Source organism: Aaosphaeria arxii, assembly GCF_010015735.1.
Source record: "Aaosphaeria arxii CBS 175.79 unplaced genomic scaffold BU24scaffold_2, whole genome shotgun sequence".
Classification (NCBI taxonomy): domain Eukaryota; kingdom Fungi; phylum Ascomycota; class Dothideomycetes; order Pleosporales; genus Aaosphaeria; species Aaosphaeria arxii.
In genome coordinates, this window is record NW_022983475.1 from 45295 (window position 1) to 60255 (window position 14961).

The 14961-nt window shown below is 47.5% G+C and overlaps 7 protein-coding genes across 7 annotated transcripts; 3 read left to right on the forward strand and 4 right to left on the reverse strand.

The window, feature by feature from the left end:
- Positions 1–291: 291 nt before the first annotated feature.
- Positions 292–1945, reverse strand: BU24DRAFT_447215 (SET domain-containing protein). Its single transcript, XM_033530809.1, has 3 exons — positions 1062–1945; positions 924–1012; positions 292–873 (listed from the first exon to the last, which is right to left on the reverse strand). The coding sequence occupies exons 1-3, from the start codon at positions 1850–1852 to the stop codon at positions 452–454; spliced, it is 1302 nt and encodes a 433-aa protein (XP_033386881.1). The 5' UTR covers positions 1853–1945; the 3' UTR covers positions 292–451.
- Positions 1946–2077: 132 nt separating this feature from the next.
- Positions 2078–3719, reverse strand: BU24DRAFT_385192 (eukaryotic type KH-domain (KH-domain type I)). Its single transcript, XM_033524868.1, has 3 exons — positions 3383–3719; positions 3144–3326; positions 2078–3089 (listed from the first exon to the last, which is right to left on the reverse strand). The coding sequence occupies exons 1-3, from the start codon at positions 3551–3553 to the stop codon at positions 2418–2420; spliced, it is 1026 nt and encodes a 341-aa protein (XP_033386882.1). The 5' UTR covers positions 3554–3719; the 3' UTR covers positions 2078–2417.
- Positions 3720–3846: 127 nt separating this feature from the next.
- On the forward strand, positions 3847–5128 carry BU24DRAFT_418068 (zinc finger protein-like protein RTS2). Its single transcript, XM_033526886.1, has one exon. The coding sequence runs from the start codon at positions 3985–3987 to the stop codon at positions 4864–4866; it is 882 nt and encodes a 293-aa protein (XP_033386883.1). The 5' UTR covers positions 3847–3984; the 3' UTR covers positions 4867–5128.
- A 195-nt stretch (positions 5129–5323) lies between these two features.
- BU24DRAFT_418069 (uncharacterized protein) lies at positions 5324–7070 on the forward strand (the record flags this gene model as incomplete). The annotated part of the gene is made up of 1 exon (XM_033526887.1): positions 5324–7070. The coding sequence occupies exon 1, from the start codon at positions 5453–5455 to the stop codon at positions 7067–7069; it is 1617 nt and encodes a 538-aa protein (XP_033386884.1). The 5' UTR covers positions 5324–5452.
- Positions 7071–8181: 1111 nt separating this feature from the next.
- Positions 8182–9274, reverse strand: BU24DRAFT_418070 (alpha/beta-hydrolase). The gene has a single exon (XM_033526888.1). The coding sequence runs from the start codon at positions 9231–9233 to the stop codon at positions 8382–8384; it is 852 nt and encodes a 283-aa protein (XP_033386885.1). The 5' UTR covers positions 9234–9274; the 3' UTR covers positions 8182–8381.
- Positions 9275–10510: 1236 nt separating this feature from the next.
- Positions 10511–13236, forward strand: BU24DRAFT_475616 (uncharacterized protein; the record flags this gene model as incomplete). Its single annotated transcript, XM_033532908.1, has 4 exons — positions 10511–10839; positions 10885–11709; positions 11772–12450; positions 12503–13236. The coding sequence occupies 4 exons, from the start codon at positions 10511–10513 to the stop codon at positions 13022–13024; spliced, it is 2355 nt and encodes a 784-aa protein (XP_033386886.1). The 3' UTR covers positions 13025–13236.
- BU24DRAFT_458308 (isotrichodermin C-15 hydroxylase) lies at positions 13084–14831 on the reverse strand (the record flags this gene model as incomplete). Its single annotated transcript, XM_033531617.1, has 4 exons — positions 13084–13437; positions 13485–14317; positions 14413–14689; positions 14748–14831. 4 exons carry the CDS (start codon positions 14829–14831, stop codon positions 13084–13086), a joined length of 1548 nt encoding a protein of 515 aa, XP_033386887.1.
- Positions 14832–14961: the final 130 nt, after the last annotated feature.

The following is a 14961-nucleotide window of genomic DNA, read 5'->3' on the forward strand; positions in this document are numbered from 1 at the left end:
TCGTTATTGATCTCCAGGCTGCAGGCAAGGCGGATTACATTACATCGTGTACTGCCAAGAGTATACATCCGAAACAGAAAGCGAATATACGGGGCCTCGTGTAAGGAACAAAGTGAGGCACAGTGTTATCTCATAGTTGCGGCTACGCAATGTTATCTTGTTCCGTCCGCATCTTGCGCAAGTGATACATAAGAACCTAGCCTTGTGATGGTCCTATAGATTTTGGGATAAGACATGTCTAATTTCAGTTTGGGTTACTCCCTGCTTTCAGTTATTTTGCATCACTGTGGTCTCATGGTCTGAATGCTCTTTATTCGGTATCGCAATAGAAGTCAGGCAGGCGCCTTATACATCAATCTCGTGAACTGAACCCGCCGTAGAGTTATTAAGTGACGACCACATTCATACGCCAATGGTGAACAGATAGCTAGTGGATCAAAGAGAACTCCTTTCACAATCTCCTGTTGTAGCTCCAGTGAGCTCGCGCATCTTTGAGAATGTCCTCGTACATCCCTAAGTTCGCTGACCACATACCGTCCTTCATGAGGGTCAACTCTTTCGCCAGATTCGCGTATTTTATCGCTTTTTTCGTGTCCCCAACAGCATTGTACGCGAGGGCTGCGAAACCATACGGGATGGTGAGGAATCCTTCGAGCCCTTCCTGGCGGTAGATTTGAAGCAACTTCTCGGCAGTTTTGGGTGAAGCTGTTGATGAGGCAGACCAATCGTTGAGACGTTCCTGTAGATCTTGGATCTGCTTCAAGGTTGCATCCGACCGAGCTTGGTCACTGCAACGAGAGCACGTGCAGGTGAAGTGAAAACCATTTTGAAGGTTTTGTTGTCGCACCTTGGTGAAATCCACAGGCGATGTATCTACAATAACTCAGCAAGCCTCCTTGAATCAGTTGGGCCATTCAACGCACAGGCTATGGTTATCTCTTCGCCCTGCTGGATAGGCCTTGTTGCATGCACAATGTGCGTTAGTAATGTTGGTTCGAGGTAATATTGGGCACTAGAGAGTCAGCCGTGTTATCGGAAAATTCATGGAAGGTCAAACCGACTTTGGTGCACATGCATGATTCAGTCTTGAGGTTTCGGGGAAGACCGCGAGGTGGTTCTGGCCGCCAATATCTAGTTGGAACGTGTTCGCTTTTACGATGTCCTGTACCCTCACTCGTGGGTCACCATACACAGTTGCAAGCCTCAAGTACATGTCTCTCATAGCGTCAGGTAATTGGTTGACTGCCAGACGGAAGAACCTTTCTCGCTCCAACGTAGATAGCTCATCTTCGACATGGGCAAGCAAAGCTGGAGTATATCCCGTGATGCGATCTTTGAATTTGAGGTTTCTTTTCGCTACCATGCCCATACCCTTTCCAGACATTTCCTGAACATGCCAAGTCCCACTGTCAATATTGATGCTCCTCGTTTCGAGAATTGTTGGGTCCTGGATGGCCGGCAAACTGGCAAATTCTTCAGCAATCTTTGGTGTTGTAAATATAGAAATGCCCCTTCCATTGCTAAACGAAGCACTTGTATATACACAAAGCGGACTACCTAGACTCTGCAAGACATCTGTGCAAATTGGCTGGTGCGTCCACGGGCCGTACTGTGATGTATCGGATGATATCCGAAAGGCTGGTCTGGATGGCGAACCAGGTGTTATCAATCGGCCTCTGATGGTTTCGACATTCTCAGAATTCCCTCCATCTAGACACTGTAGTGTTACAGTTGAGAAGGGGTGTTCATGCCAGCATTGGTGAGATAGATGATGTGAATGGGATGGTAGGTACGTTCCCGTTGACCCTAGCGCGAAGGAAAAGAATGCTAAGGCTGAACTAACAGTGTACATTATAGTAAAGGGCGGAAGAGAACTGCTGGGGGAAGATTGTGAGGCACCAAGAGACAAACATTCTGGATGGATGGCAACTGGACTGGATTGTCATCTGCCATCTGAAACATGATATGTGACAGCTTCGGGGGATTGATATTAGCGTGCCAAGGGGACGCTTAGTCAACGTCGGGAAAGATTCACTGGAATGACCTTCTAGAGAGAAGAAAATAGTTACTTAGGTGGCTCATATAGATAACCTTAATCTGACTGTATAGAGCACATTCCGAAGTTTCTTACGAGGTGGCTTCGTTTGGTCGAGCAAAGTTGTAGTGCGATATGTGTGTAATATGGGTATATTGGCCAAAGGATAACAGCTGTCCTACAATACATTCCTTCTGATCCTTTCCTAGATTATCAACAACGCCTCTTCCCTGAGTTTATTTTTTTCTCGGCTCATAATTGATACACCGGCGAAGTGTCCTATGAGACTCCGCTAGCTAGGCTCAGTCCGATGAAAGGTTCTTGGCCCTGTGGAATACTTGTCTCGAGATTTGGAGAAAGCCAATGTTCGTCACCAGGGATTCTAGTCTGAATTTCCATCCATGTCGGCAGCTACCTCCTTCTTCTTCTTCTTTTTCTTTTCCTTGGTTTCGTCGCCATCGCGCTTCCTTTTCTTTTTGGGTGTATCTTCCGTGGGTGGCACGTAATCCTTCAACCTCTCCTTCCTTTTCTCCTCTTGCTTCTCCTGCATTTTTGCGGCTCGGTCCTCTCTGTGTTTGCGCTCCTTCGCCTGCTTGCTGAGAAAATACTCTCCGCTCTCGATCTGCAGATCGACCTTGCTCTTCTCCTGTGCTGGAGGGAATGGAGTGTAAGTCTTCTTCGACTTGTCGGTAACCTTGTGTGGCACACGGCGCTTGCTGAGAGTGCGCTTCTTGAAGTTTGGCAGGAAACGCTCCCAATTCTCGTTCGCCAGCTCCGGATCCTTTGCAAGCTCCTTCCGAATCATGAGCTCCTTGATCGCGTAAATAGGGTGTATGTTGGCAAGTGTATCCTCGACGATGCGGCGGACGGTCTTGAGTCCTTTGTAGGAGCCCATCGCAGCGACTGTGTTTCCTTGTACCAAAATGTAGCATTCCGTGAGGAGTTCGAGGGCCTTTAGAGTTGATCCATTCGGCCCCAGGATACGTTGTCTGCGTTTTACGAAACGTTCTTTGTTTGTGACGAGATTTCGGATCTTGATAATGTCGCATGATACCTGAGAGTAGTCAGAATGGCGCATGCTCATTGTACGCAGATTCTAGATACGTACATCATCTTCGAGTATCTTGATAGCCTGTGGTGCTGGTACACTTCTCGCAAGCAACTTGATGAGGTCTCGCGCGTTCAAAATGGCGGCAGGATCAAAGGTCTTACGTGATGTCTTCACGGTCATAGAGCCCTCCACAAGATCCAGTGTACAAGCAATGCCTTGCTTCTCGAGGGTTTTCGTGATCTAGAGTGAGTTAATACTGCGCTTTGCCCAGAAGTCGGAATCTGCGCGCAACTCACCATTGGCCAGCTGGCTCTGAGGTATTGTTCGCGGTACTTAGGGAATAGTGTGCTAAAGCTGCTCTCCTCCAGAAAAGTACCACCCTTATTGTCTTCCGCCGTGAACTTCTCGATCTTCCACTTGTCAATGTCATCTGTGTCCCAAGGCTTGTCCTTGTCATGCGAAGGCATGATTGCAGGCGCTCCAGGAGCAGTGCGATCGAGGTAGAGCGCGAGGTTCGAGGTATCCTACGGATACTTGAGAACGGCAGCGTAATGCTTGCGTGAAATTAATCGCCAGGCAACGATAACCTCTGGCTTTATGCGGATGCGCAATGTCAAAATAGTACTCGTAAATGAGGAAGCAGAAAAATGATGGTCGATCTGCCGCCAAAGAAAAAGTTTAGCGCGGCGACGAATGCCAAGACTTCGGAAGTCCGGTTCGCCCCCCCAAAAGTCAGTTCTATGGCATCCTCCACCTCCACCTCCATCATTCAACCCTCAACTTTCCTCTCTTCAACATTCTGCATCATACGAACCGGGCACTCTCCATCCATTCACCGCATCCGCCGCAATAATCCGATACCAACCATCTTTACATACACATTCAAACAACCGCAACCATGCCACGCGCGGAGATGGGAAGCCAGAAACAACTGGCGAACGCTATGAAGTCAAAAGGCCTACAGAGATTGCGATGGTACTGTCAGCCCTGCCAAAAGCAGTGCCGCGATGCCAACGGCTACAAGTGCCACACTCAAAGCCCCTCACATGTTCGTCAGATGCAACTCATCGGCGAAGATCCGAACAAACACATCGGGGGCTTCAGTAACGACTTCCAAAGAGATTTCATTTCACTGCTTCGAACAGCCCATGGCGAGAAATACATCGGAGTGAACCGCTTTTATCAAGAATACATTCGGGACAAGGAACACGTACATATGAATGCGACCAAGTGGTCGAGCTTGACCGAGTTCGCAAAACACCTTGGACGCGAGGGCATCGTCAACGTGAAAGAGGACGAGAAGGACGGCTTGATGATCGCTTGGCGTGATACCAGCGTTGAGGCAGTTCGGAGACGCGAGGACATTCGCCACAAGGAGGCCGCAGAGATGAAGAACAGTGCAGGCGAAGACAAGATGCTCGAAAGGATGGCAAAGCGAGCACGCCAGGAAGCAGAGGCTAAGGCTAAGACTAAAGCTGCGCAAGCCAACTTCGTGGAGAGGAAGGATTCAGGGTCGCCAGCTGCAGGCGCGAATCAGTCAGAAACACCAGAGGACAAGCCTGGTAGCGAGACTACCCCAAAATCCCAAGACGAGAACACTGCAGAAGAAGCCCAACCCACACCCGCCGTCACTGCTCCAGTAAAAATCAGCTTTGGTATGAAAACAAAAGTGGCTCCCACCCAAAAAGCAGGCCTAGGTCAGATGAAAAGCCAGAGCATCTTCAAGAGAGCGCGCACAGAGAATACTGAAGCGAAGCCCGTCAAAAAGGTCAAGCTGTAGGAAGGTTCAACTTACAACATGGCATGGCTGCATAACGTGGAGTTCAGGTCGTGGGAACCCTAGAGATTAGCTACATGTGTTTTTTTGGGGTGTTCACGGATTATATCAACTTGGGTGCATCTCATGAATGGGTTTTGTTTGGGAGTTTTTATGATGAAATAGCAGCATAAGAGATACCCTTCATCATATGAATACATTCTGTCCTAGAACGTTTAACAAATGTTGTCCACAGATAGTTTTTAATGCATTAAAATCATACTATTATTCGTACCTATCATTATTGTGTGCAGGAGGATACGCGTAGTACGATTCGCTGCCGTACTCAAACTATAAGTTGTAAAGTTACCTACGCACCTACGGTACTACTTGTAGGGGTTTCGCATGTGCCGTTCCCACCCCAAGTAGTCACTCAGTCCCTCGATATGTCAGCTCCCGTTCCGTTCATTCAATCCTCATATCTCTCCTCTCATCACTCTTCTTCCGTCTAATTACATACCAATAGAACGGAGTACCGAGTATTCATTCCAATCCCCTGGCCAGGATTTTTTAATGATGGTTATCTCTTCCCTATGACCCTCCAACCATTATGCCACCAATCCGTTTTGGCACCCACGATCTACTCCAACATGACCCTAGATACGGCATCCTCATTTGTCGAGAATGCCAATACGCGATTCAGAAAAGTGCACTGAAGAGCCACCTACTTCGACATAAGATATATCGCGAAGAGAGACAATCTCTGCTATCATCCCTATCCAAGCTTGAGCTTTTCGAACCTGATGATGTGCCTCTTCCGGCCCCGTCCACTCCGCCAATCAACGCCCTGCCACTCCTCGATGGCTTTCGTTGTCTTGCGCCTGAGTGTGGGAACTTATGCGCGAGTTCAAAACGTATGAGAAGGCATTGGAGTGAGAGCCACGGTCTGAGTGAGGCATCTGATCTTGCGACTCTTGCAAGGTCAGCGAAAATTCAGACATTTTTTCGAGGCACAAAGATTAGATATTTTGAGGTTACTCTTCCAACTACACAATCCTCCACTGTGGCGTCACCTGCACGCATACAAAAAAGCCCGACCCCGGACATCAACCAGCATGATATTACCGACGAGAATAGTGAAAGACAGACTAAGCAGTCGAGTCCACCGCGGCTGTTCCAGGACGATCAGGTGGCAGACTCCAGGGGTTCAGTAGACCAGGTCAACTTGGACACATTAACATACTTTCACCACTTCTTAACTAAGACGAGTCTTGCGCTTCCGAGGGGCTCCACTACTCACTTCTGGCAAACCGATATTGTCTCGCAGGCCCTGTGTTGTCGATGGTTGATGTGTGGCCTCATGGCCGTCGCTGCGTACCATCTTGCGATCCTCTCGGAGGATCGCGATGTCGAGGAAATGCATCGCGAAAGGGCTTTTCTCTACCTCGCGGATTTCAGGAACAGTCGGGATAGGGCATTGGAGCGCGATGTCGAACCGGCTGGAGCTGCTATGCAGGACCAATTATCGCAAGCCAGTGAGAGGATATCATGCCTGATTCAGTGTATACACTGGACAGCAAATGCACTGCCGCACAATCAAAACATCCGGCCAAGGTTTGCGACCATGTCACCTCTTGAATTCGCGATGACAGCTATCCAATGTCTGAGCCGTTCAAATCTTGTCAATGATTTGGACAACACAAGAACATACAATCCTGATGATCGCGGGTACTCATTCGCGCAAGCGAACAGAATCGTGCAATCTGTAGCGCCGCCAGATGCAAGCGAATCTCCAGAAGAGTCGACTCAATATACGAGGTCCTCTCTCCTCAGCCGTCTAGATACACTGCCGACTCGAATGGCGAACATCTACTCTCCACCACGTTTCAAGTTCGACGTCCACGAGGTGTTCGTCACACTGGAATCAATTGCCGCATTGATCCAGTGTTGTGAAGTCTCTTTCGCGTCGGATGATCTTGAAACTACCTGGTCGGGCATGGCCATGTGGCTCACTAAGATTCCGGAATCCTTCAGGACAATGGTAGGACAGGGTATTCAAATAGCACTAGTTGTTCTTGCTCATTGGGCGCTCTTGGTCAAACGGGCGGAGAATTGTGGTTGTTGGTATCTAAGTGGCTGGGTAGAGAAAATAGTGCATGAAGTCCAGAAGAGCCTGCAGGCGGAAAGCGAAGCTGTTCAGGGCCTGGTTGCCGATCTGCTATGTTAATTGGGAAGTTTATAACTTCTTCATGTCACTTCAAATCTAAACTAATCACTACGTGTAAGATGTTTCATTCGCCTTGCACCATCCAACTCGTACTCCATGGAAGCCAGCGCTACAGCTGCAATAAATACAAACATGGCACTAGTGATGTTCCATTTACCACGCAATCCAGCCATGTCTCCAACTATAGCTGCGCAAAATCTCTTACCAAACGTCTTGAAAAGCCCTACATGGGGATTATCAAGACACCCATTCTTCGTCTCGTAGTTCTGTTGCGGTCGCGCGCTCTGATGGAACCACTACGAGAGCACGCCTGAGGTACTTCCCCATCACTTGAAAGTCTTTGTCGGTCATTTCTAATGTCTCGATTTTCCATTCGTTCACATAATCCACCCGCAAGGACTCTTCCAGCGACTTGCACCATTCTGAGTTAAAATCTAACAAAACACATGGGTTACTTTTACGTTTCATCGAAATAGGAAAATGCATACTCTTGGGTTTCTCCTTAAAAAAGTCATTTTCTATTGCATCTAAAACCCATATAACTGGCAGCCCGCCAACAATCTTCTGGAATTGAGGTATCAAGACGCGATCATCGGCGAAAGCTTCGAACAGAGAGCGACCGGTGACGAGCTCATAAGTCTAGTTATACATTAGTACAGCGATGGCGCATGGATGAGGAAGGTTTTATCTGACAGTTGAACCGAGGTTCCATATATCAACAGCTTGGTTCAAAGGAAATTTGAAAACAAGTTCCGGAGGATGGAAACTTAGTGGAGTGTGTATTGTTTGGGGGACATCAGTAATAAGGAATTTTCAGCAGTTCAAGCTGCTTGTTAGTCTACCGCAATTCGTTTTTTGGAGGATTCGAAGCATCACGAGTATTCGCAGATCTGTTTTTTAGAGTTCGATTGGTGCTGTCCAAGCGCCTGGCAAGCGCTTAGATGCCCCCTGGCCCCGTCCATCTTTGATAAATTTAGACTCCGTATCCACGTAATGGGTGCAAATGTACAGCAATCTGAAATGCGTTAGAAGCTCTTATCACAAGCGGGGGCTCAAGAGCATATGTATACACTGGTTTTCATCTTTCAGAATTCTTCGGTGCTTCTATCGCGTAGCAATCGGGACTCCGCCTTCGCAGATCCACAGAAGGCACGGCAGGTCCTCTACTGATACTTCATATGAACGACTATACGTAAATTTGCAAGGCCTTTGACTTCTTAACTGCATACGGCCTATTCCTGAATATTTAATTTGTACGTCCTTTAGACCACCCTGCCATGTATACAGATAAGATTTTCGTAATTTATCAATCTCACAAAAGTGCTTGCTGACGTAGCCACTCCTGGCACAAGGTGGGCCAACTTGACACGGGCAGACCCTTTGTGTCTAAAGCAAATCCATGCGGTGCGTCTGCGAAAACGTGGAGTTCTACAACGCCTCGGGCTTTTGTGATGCCCTCAGATAGTCTGTATGCGTTCACCACGGGGACGACAGGGTCGTTTCCGGAGTAAACGATGAAGGTCGGCGGGGCTGGAGCAACTAATTGAACATCTGGCTGCACGATCTGGTATAACTCCTGTTTCTCAGGTGGCTCTAATGCCGCTTTGTTAGGAATAATCGTTCGACCTGCAGCATTCGTCGATATTGGACCATATCCAATGATCGCAAAATGGATATTGGGTACGTTCTTCGCAGAAGGAGTCCATTGATGGGGGAATTCCGAAAGTAGCGCGGCCGCCAGGTGGCCTCCAGATGAAAGGCCGCACACACCCTGCCCACGAGGGGAAAGTTCTTTCTCTTCGATCAAAATGAGGGCTTTTCTCGCATCGTCCAATGGTGCTTGCGGTCCGTTCGCGGCGTTGGGGAAGCGATGCACAAGTACAAATGCGAAGAATCCTAGGTTTGCCAACCACCGTGCAACTTGAATCCCTTCACGCCCGACCATCAACTGTGTGTAGCCACCGCCTCCTAGAATGAGCACCGAGCGCCCATTTCCAGAGCCACTTGGAGGCTCATATCCAAAGACCCAAGGCCGACTAACGGAGAGAACTACGGATTGGTCCGCCTGGTTGTTTGAGTTTTCCAGCTCGAACGCCCCTTCGATAGGTTCCTGATCCCACAAAGACCACGCCACATCAGCAGCGAAGAGAGTCCGAGGATCCATTGTGTGATTGAGGATATTTGTGTTTGCTACCCAGCTCGTGGGATGCCGTTCTTTTATGTGAATCTGGCGTGGGACCAATCGCGACTTTAGCGTGGCATTTTCGCTGGAATGATAGACCGAGGTGATCCGAGTTGATTCCAACACCAAATCCGAGGTGTGTGTTCAGCACGCGTTTGGCCCTGCGTTTATCTTGATCTGAATCAATACGTTAATTTAAAATATGACTTCGATCTATTCAAGAAGACTATAATAAGGTTGCCCTCAAGTCAACGCCACAATTACGGAAATATTTAGTTTGTATGACAAGGTAATAGTGTTGATATAAAAGACACAGACACGCTTGATTATGCTGCCGACAATCGATGTATGGGAAGGGGTTGGCTTGTATCGAGTTTTCGTGAACTTCTAGATACTGACTGCCAAGGACTTGCATCAGACGTACTACGAGGACCGTGGAGGTTAAGCTTCAACTTGGCCGTATTGTCATTGGAATGTCAGACTAGTCGATATTCTCTACATGAATTCATGTAATTCATCTAAATAGAGATACCAACTATTCCTCATAAAAATATCCAACCGCGGAGGGAGGGTCGCGCAATGTATACCGAAAACTTACCATCAACGGTCCAATATCGAGGATTCGATATTATCGTCTCTTCGAAAAATAACGGCCGGAAAATGGAAAGGGGAAAGGCCGTTTTTCACATTGTATTGTGTATGCTGCGGCTATGTAGGTTGAGCAGCAGTTCCTACTTATAGAACAGTGGCGTTCTGTACCAAGACTGCGGAGATGTTGAACATTTTAAGGGAACAGAACATGACATTTTGCATCAAAGGGGTATGCATGCCTACAGAGATAATCGATGAGTTATCGAAATTGCCTCTTTTCGACTCATTCCAAAGGTGATAGCACTTCATTTGCTGGGTTCGAGTAGCCGATACATGGGTCGCTCCAAAAGCTAGGGTTAGACAGGCTGCAATGCCCAATGGATTGTTGTAAGCTGGAATTGATCTTCACGTACCTCCATATTGCCAGACGCACCAAGATTCGCTTGGGTCAATAGTTCCTGCATGCTAATAGGCTCACAAGAAGCTGCTGTTATCACGCATGCATGTAAAGACGTGCATCAGATTGCAGAGCGCAGCTGAAATCGGCTTCATACAAATAAGCGTATACGAGGGCTCCATCCACATTTCAACATAACTAAGCTCATCGCATACTTCACTCTGTACGCGGAACTACATCTTCTCCCTACTGTTAAGTGCCCGCCACGACAATGAGTGCGCAACTTCAGAGTGGTATCCATTCCCATGACGCCTACGTCGGCTTCTGGACGAATTGGTCCTCTGGCAAGATACAAGGAGCAACAGTCACTTTAACACGCCGCAATGGGGGACTACTTGTCGCATTCTTAGCCCTCTTTGTTGCAACTGCTGGTCGAAGTTTCTGGCGCATCATCTGCTTTATGCTCCACTGTTTTCTTTCGAAGCCTTCGAGTCCTCAAGACGGCCTATATCATCAACGTCAGGCCCTCCTACGGAATAATGAAGCAGCATTGAGTGCAGCGTGGCAGTTACTAGAAATGATGGTTGTATGGAAGAAAAGGTACGCAGGACGATTTCTATAAGAACCGATTGTGGAGCTTTAAAGCTTTCGATCACCCATGTCTGCTACAAGATGTCAGAATCGGATGCTTGTCCCGATTCAGTTCAGAACAAATGTGATCAGGCATGGCATCTGCAAAAAGAGATTTCCTCGAGATTTGGGTTTTAACGATTACAGTAAAGCTGCAGATAAAGTGTACAGAAGGCTGCTCCCGATCACGGCAGCTGCGATCACGATCTCCGTTTGCTTCACCATTGCTGGCATATTCTCCTCTAATGTTACCACGAACGATGGCAATGAGATTCTCTTGACTGGGAGGAATTGTGGCATACTTGACCTTGACACCATCCTCAACAATATCACTTTGCTTGATGCCGCCAGATCGCAGGATGCGAGACGTGCCCAGGGTTTCTTTGACTACGTTCGTACTTGTTACGGGGAGGGTAACACTGCTGGGACGGATCGATGTCGATTCTACGTAAAGCCGCGACTCGCGCTTCAAGTTGACTCAAATGCGCCTTGTCCATTCACAAATGAGATATGCCATTCCACGACAGGAAACCTTCGACTCGACACTGGCTATATTAACATTCATGAGGATCTAGGAATTAACGCACCCCCGAAAGACAGGTTCTCTCTACGTATAGTACATCAGTGCGCCCCACTGAAAGCAGACGGTTACACCACAATCGAGACCGAAATCGATCGTAATAACAGCAACGTACCCGTCAATTTCACTCGTGTCTACTACGGTTCCTGGAACAATATGAACTTCCCGGAATACAAAAACTATACTTTTCAGAAGGGCATGCCGTATACAAGAACTATGAGCAAATACAGCCTCGGTTTAGATTCAGACTATGAATTGGGGTATGTCAGCATAGTTTTCCATAACATAGTCTGTCAAAAACTTGGTAATAACATTGCAATAGGTTTGTTGAAGCATATCAGAACAATAGCCTGAATCGGGCTATACGTTTCGAACCCATTCCCCAACTTCTGGTCCCCAATGCAGACCTGGCACTGTATTTTCTATCAGCACCCTATGTTGTTTTTCAAAACAAGGTTGACGACCCTTGGTTCTCTGCCCATGGAGAAGGTCCAATGACGAGGAACTTGGCTACAGGTAAAGTGGTAGCAAGATACTTTACGAAGGATGCCATGATCAGTACGGTAGGGTGCACTACTCAACAACAGATCTGTAATCCCAATACCGGTAAATCTATACAACCGCGCTGCGAAGAGCTCCGTGGAGAATACATGAACTACCAGCAATCTACAAGCAAACTATGGGATACAGATAGTCAGCGAGAAACCTTTGAGTGGGTATATTCGATTTTCAAAAGGAGTCGATTAACAATGATCAACCTGGTTCAATTTGCAGGGCCAACTGCATTAGCAGCACGGCACAGTTTATTCTCCGGCAACCAGGGTGTGCTCCCATCCAATCAGTGGCAGATTGAGATGGAAAATATCGTGAGTGCTTCTCTTGCTAGCTTGCAGGATGTCTTTGCAGATGCAAGTGAAGGGCCCCCAACGGCAAAACTTCATGATGCCTGGAGGCGTCCGGAATCAAACAACACTGCAGCAAAACGTGCTTGTCAAAACCAAGTGAGTAAATGATTTGAGGCGATTACCTGGGATGATGCTGATTCATTAATAGAAACTTATCAGTACAAAGTTCTTTTCTTTCAGCGTCTTAGGGCTTTCCTTGATTTTGAGCCTTGGGGCAATCTTCATAATTCTTGAATTTTGCCTCGAACCTGTCATCGGGCAGCTCCACAAGTCTACCTATTCGCGTCCTCGAGATATTGAGCCCGCTGAGAATATTCAAAACTCGTCAAATCCCGCCGACAAAGAGTTCAAGAACAGAACACGACAGATCGAAACGCTCCATGCTGAAAGACGCGTGACCGACCTGTCGCGGGCTTCGACACAGATATCGCTATATGACACCATGAAAGCTGCAAGACATATGGAATGGAATTCTAATTCCACGTTTCAGCTACAGCGTCTTGCACATGATGGGATAGGCTGCGGTACATGGGAGCGCACATCGTCTAACGTGCCTGTAACACGACCAAATCAAACACTGGCAATGATTGGCATTCGCGGACCGTCTGGAAGGCATTTATGCCTCGTCTCGCCCGACAAGATCGAGATAGGTGAAGAAATTAAGAAATAACACATCGGTTGTTGGGCGCGTTGGGTATAAGTATTGTGCTAATACACAGCATCTATTCTTCATATTGTAGCAGTGTTGATGTCGTCTCGAACCTTGATTCGTAGATGTAGTGGACCTTTTTGTACCATCAAAACAATGCGGAAATCTTCAAACCTGGCCGAAGCCTCATCTGCCCAGATATCAAACGTCCATAGCAGTCGTGTGAGTACAATTCTTAGTTCCGTCATTGCTAGCTGCTTCCCAAGGCAATTGTGGAATCCGGCGGCAAAAGGATGACTAACATCCAGATGATCATTTGCAAACTCGGTCGGGCGCTCTGCAATAGGAAGCCAACGTTCAGGTACGAACTCCTTTGGGCGAGCGAAATATTCCGATGAGCGATTCATAACATATGAGCGTGCAGTGACTCGTGTCTATAGCATGATTAGTGCGCTTCATAGAATGAAGATACAATACATACGCCTGGTGGGAGATAATTTCCACAGTAGAAGTCTCCACCCACGGGTACTACACGAGGCAAGCCACAAGGAATGGGATTGCACAACCGCAAGGCTTCTTGTATGACTGCGTCGAGATATGGAAGTTCTTTGAGTGTTTCTATATCTATATCATCTTCAGTCTTGAACCGATTTCTGATCTCCTTGCAGATCTTCCCTCGAATGCGTTCGTCATGCGCAATGTGACTAAACAATCCAGTTAAGACGGTGGCGCTGGTTTCACTACCACCAATTATTATGAAGTTAAATGTTGCCAAAATCTCCTTTCTTGACATGGTTTCGAAATTTCCGTTCTTTCTGAGGAAAGGTGTCATGAAGTCTGGACGCGAAGTTTTGCTTTCGAGGCGCCGGTTGATCTGCTCGTATGCGTGGGCTTGGTGCTTCAATACGCCTTCCATCAGGCTACGCGGCATCATCCATTCTATTGCCATCTTTAAGGAAGGAAAGAACCCCGGAGCCACGGCCAGACTCATGAACTGGAGATAGTGAAATAGAGTGCGGACCCAATCGTGGTAGTCGCCACTGGCCAGACAACCAAATGGTTTTCCGAAAGCAAGATCTCCGATGACGTCCATGGTGAAGAAATTGACCCAGTCCGTTATATTGACTGTGGCAGTGGGGCTCGAAGCAGCAACAGATTTTAATTGAGTGACTAGGGTACCAGCGTGTCGCTCGAGGATGGGATACTGTGACCGCAGCGCATCGTCTGTGAACGAATGCGAAAGGAGACCGCGAACTCGTGCATGGAATTTGGCATCAGTCGTTGTGATGATGTTATCGACCTCATTATTCGGCGCTGGAGATGGTCAGTCAAACTCGCGTAGTTAACAGAGGTGACCAGCCCGACGTGCTCTATCCTCTGTATCTCACATCAATGTCAATAAATCATACCTGCCAGGTAAGCTTTATCTCGAATGGCCCTCTTGTGACCACGACGAAATGTGTAAATATCAGTCCAGGCGTCCTCATTAGAGAAAGAAATTTCATCCGGAGCCAGTCGTACTTGATGACCATATTTCTCATGAAACTCGCTCAATCTGGCCATCAGGTTTCCGGATATAAGTGCATATACATAGGGCAGTCGTGATGCCTGCCATGATTTTGGTCCCGGAAAACGACCTGCGAGAGGATGGAAGTAGAGATTGTAAATCACATTTGTGATTGGGTACTAGAACGAATCTCGTCAGTGTGTGTAACCCATAGGCATCGAGAATTGGCTCACGAACTGCAAGTAGTAAACCAGCGACCAAAATAATCTTTGCAGCTACGCTTCCGTCGAGCGCATCAAGCGACGCGCTTATGAAACCCATCTCTTGTGGGATGTGTTTTACAGATTGCCTTTGAGCTTCGCAAACTGGAAGTGAAATAGCAGACTTCACTCCTTTTACCACCAATAAAGAACAATGGGAATCAGAGGCGCCACACTCCTCATCACGAGAA